General features: G+C 55.9%; 1 protein-coding gene across 1 annotated transcript in view; it reads right to left on the bottom strand.

Annotated features, from left to right (window-relative positions):
- The window catches only part of RYR1 (ryanodine receptor 1 (skeletal)), a 164,972-nt gene that overhangs the window by 129,382 nt on the left and 33,204 nt on the right, over window positions 1-2,386 (bottom strand). Inside the window, exons 23-25 of the mRNA XM_011952520.1 lie at window positions 1,533-1,840; window positions 788-858; window positions 605-709 (exon numbers count right to left, since the gene is read on the bottom strand). Of these exons, the coding sequence (XP_011807910.1) occupies window positions 605-709; window positions 788-858; window positions 1,533-1,840 (484 nt within the window). The remainder of the gene's footprint in view (window positions 1-604; window positions 710-787; window positions 859-1,532; window positions 1,841-2,386) is intronic.

The following is a 2,386-nucleotide window of genomic DNA, read 5'->3' as shown; positions in this document are numbered from 1 at the left end:
GCTAATATTTGTATTTTTAGTAGAGATTGCGGTTTCACCATGTTGGCCAGGCTGGTCTCAAACTCCTGACCTCAAGTGATCCACCCACCTCGGCCTCCCAAAGTGCTAGGATTACAGGTGTGAGCTACCGTGCCCGGCCACTCCCCATTTGTTTCTGTCTCACAATCCCTGTCCCCTCCATCCTTCTCTCTCTCAGTCTCTACCTCCTGCCCCAGCTCTCCATGCCTCCCTCTCTCACTGCACCAGCGGCCGGCCCCAGCCCCCCGATCCTCTGGGCCCTCACTTGAGCGTCTCCCCTGACATCTGCAGGTTGTAGTTCCTCTCGGGCTCTGGAAGGCTGTGGAAGTCCACAAGACACGGGTGCAGCCTCTTGTTGTCATCCCGAACCTGAAGAAAACGCGGGGTCAACTCCTCAGCCTCCCCTTTCCTCCCCACTCTCTGCATGCCCAGACCGTGACCCCGACCTCCAACCCTAGTTGTGCCACCCTCAGTCCAAGGACCCCTGGTGCCCTGTGGTCCTTCCCTCCTCCCCGCCAGTGAGCCGTTCTCCCTCCTGGCACCACAAGTCTAGCCTGCCTCCCGCAGGCTGCGGGCAGCCCCTCACCGGGCCGTAGGTCCAGCCTTGCTCAATGCGGGTCAGTGCCCAGAGCTCGTGGATGTTCTCCGCCAGCTTCTCCCGAATGCGCTCCAGATGGGGTGGCAGGACGATCTAAGGGCACAGGGACGTTCTTGAGATCCCCAAGGTCCCTCTACCCTCCTCCATCGTGACCCCTCTTCCCAAGGACACCTGTGAGCCCTGGAAGGCTCGCCCAGCACCCCCTTTCCCGCCATCCCGCAGCCCTGCTCCCCATCGCTCGGCTTGATTCCAGGGTTGACACTCAGATGGGTGAGGGCTTAGCATCCTCAGAATTAAGGAATTATCCAGGGCCAGCCGTGGTGGCTCACGTCTGTAACCCCGGCACTTTGAGAGGCTAAGGTGGGGGCAGATTGCCTGAGGTCAGGAGTTCAAGACCAGTCTGGGCAACATGGTGAAACCCCTTCTCTTCTAAAAATACAAATCTAAACAATTTTTTAATATTTAAAAATTTAAACAATCTTTTAATATTTAAAACTTTAAACAATTTTTTAAAAGGAGTGAGAGTGGTGGAGAGCTGCCCTAGAAGCTGGGAACCTCATTATTTAACAGATGGAGAAACCGAGCACAGAGAGGCAAAGGATTCTGTCAAGGCAGAATCGCAGTCTCAGGGAGTCCTCACCACTGCCCCTCAAAGAAAAGGTGGCTCACACCTGTGATCCCAGAACTTTGAGAGGCTGAGGCAGGAGAATGGCCTGAACCCAGGAGGCGGAGCTTACAATGAGCAGAGATCACGCCACTGCACTCCAGCCTGGGCGACAGAGCGAGACTCCGTCTCAAAAAAAAAAAAAAAAAAGATATAGCTCGTTTGGGGGTTGAGTGAGGTCAGAGATTGGGGTCGGGGCTGGGGTCAGAGTTGGGGTAGGAGTTGCGGTCAGGGCCAGGGGTGAGCACTCACTGGGCTCCTGGTCAGGAGGCTCGATGTTGTAGCCGTAACCTATGAGGGTGCGCACGGCCTGGCAGAGGCTGTCCCGGTTGCTGCGCTTGGTGGCCTCGTCCAGCAGGCGGTAGGGCACGAGCCGTGGGTTTCGGCGCGCAGGGATGTCCTGCACCGCACTGTAGCTCCAGCCCTGGCCCACACGGTCTCGGGCCCACACGTTGTGCCCATTTTCTGCCAGACGGTCCACCAGTGTTGTCTGCGCCGGCGTCAGCCGCACGTGGCTCAGGTCCAGCGGAGCCGGCTTGTACCCATTGCTCATCATATACCTGCAGGCATGGCAGGGACTCGGTGGGACAAGGTCCTCACCTCCACTTCTGGGCTCTGCACTATACGGGATCCCTGACTGCTGACCCTTGTCTCAGCTTCGGCATTTCCGACCTTTGATCTAATGTTGCAGTTCTATGAAATTTTAGAATAAACTTTGAGATTCCTGGCTTCTGACCCTAGGATCATGGGACCCTAGCAAGGGCTTTGACATCAACGACCTCTGGCCCCCTTTGTCTTGACTTTGGGACCCCTATCTCTAACCCTGGAACTCTCTCGGACCTCTCAGCACTAACTTTGAGGTTTTTCCTTTTTTTTTTGAGATGGAGTTTTACTCTTGTTGCCCAAGCTGGAGTGCAACGGCATGATCTTGGCTCACTGCAACCTCCACCTCCTGGGTTCAAGTGATTCTCCTGCCTCAGCCTCCTGAGTAGCAGGGATTACAGGTGCGTGCCACCAAGCCCTGCTAATTTTTAAATTTTTAGCAGAGGGGTCTCGCCAGGTTGCCCAGGCTGGTCCTGAACTGGGCTCAAGTGATCTTCTTGCCT

Source organism: Colobus angolensis, unplaced genomic scaffold (assembly GCF_000951035.1).
Source record: "Colobus angolensis palliatus isolate OR3802 unplaced genomic scaffold, Cang.pa_1.0 Scaffold34, whole genome shotgun sequence".
Classification (NCBI taxonomy): domain Eukaryota; kingdom Metazoa; phylum Chordata; class Mammalia; order Primates; family Cercopithecidae; genus Colobus; species Colobus angolensis.
Note: the sequence above shows the minus strand (reverse complement) of the source record. Positions and strands in the feature narration are given on the sequence as shown.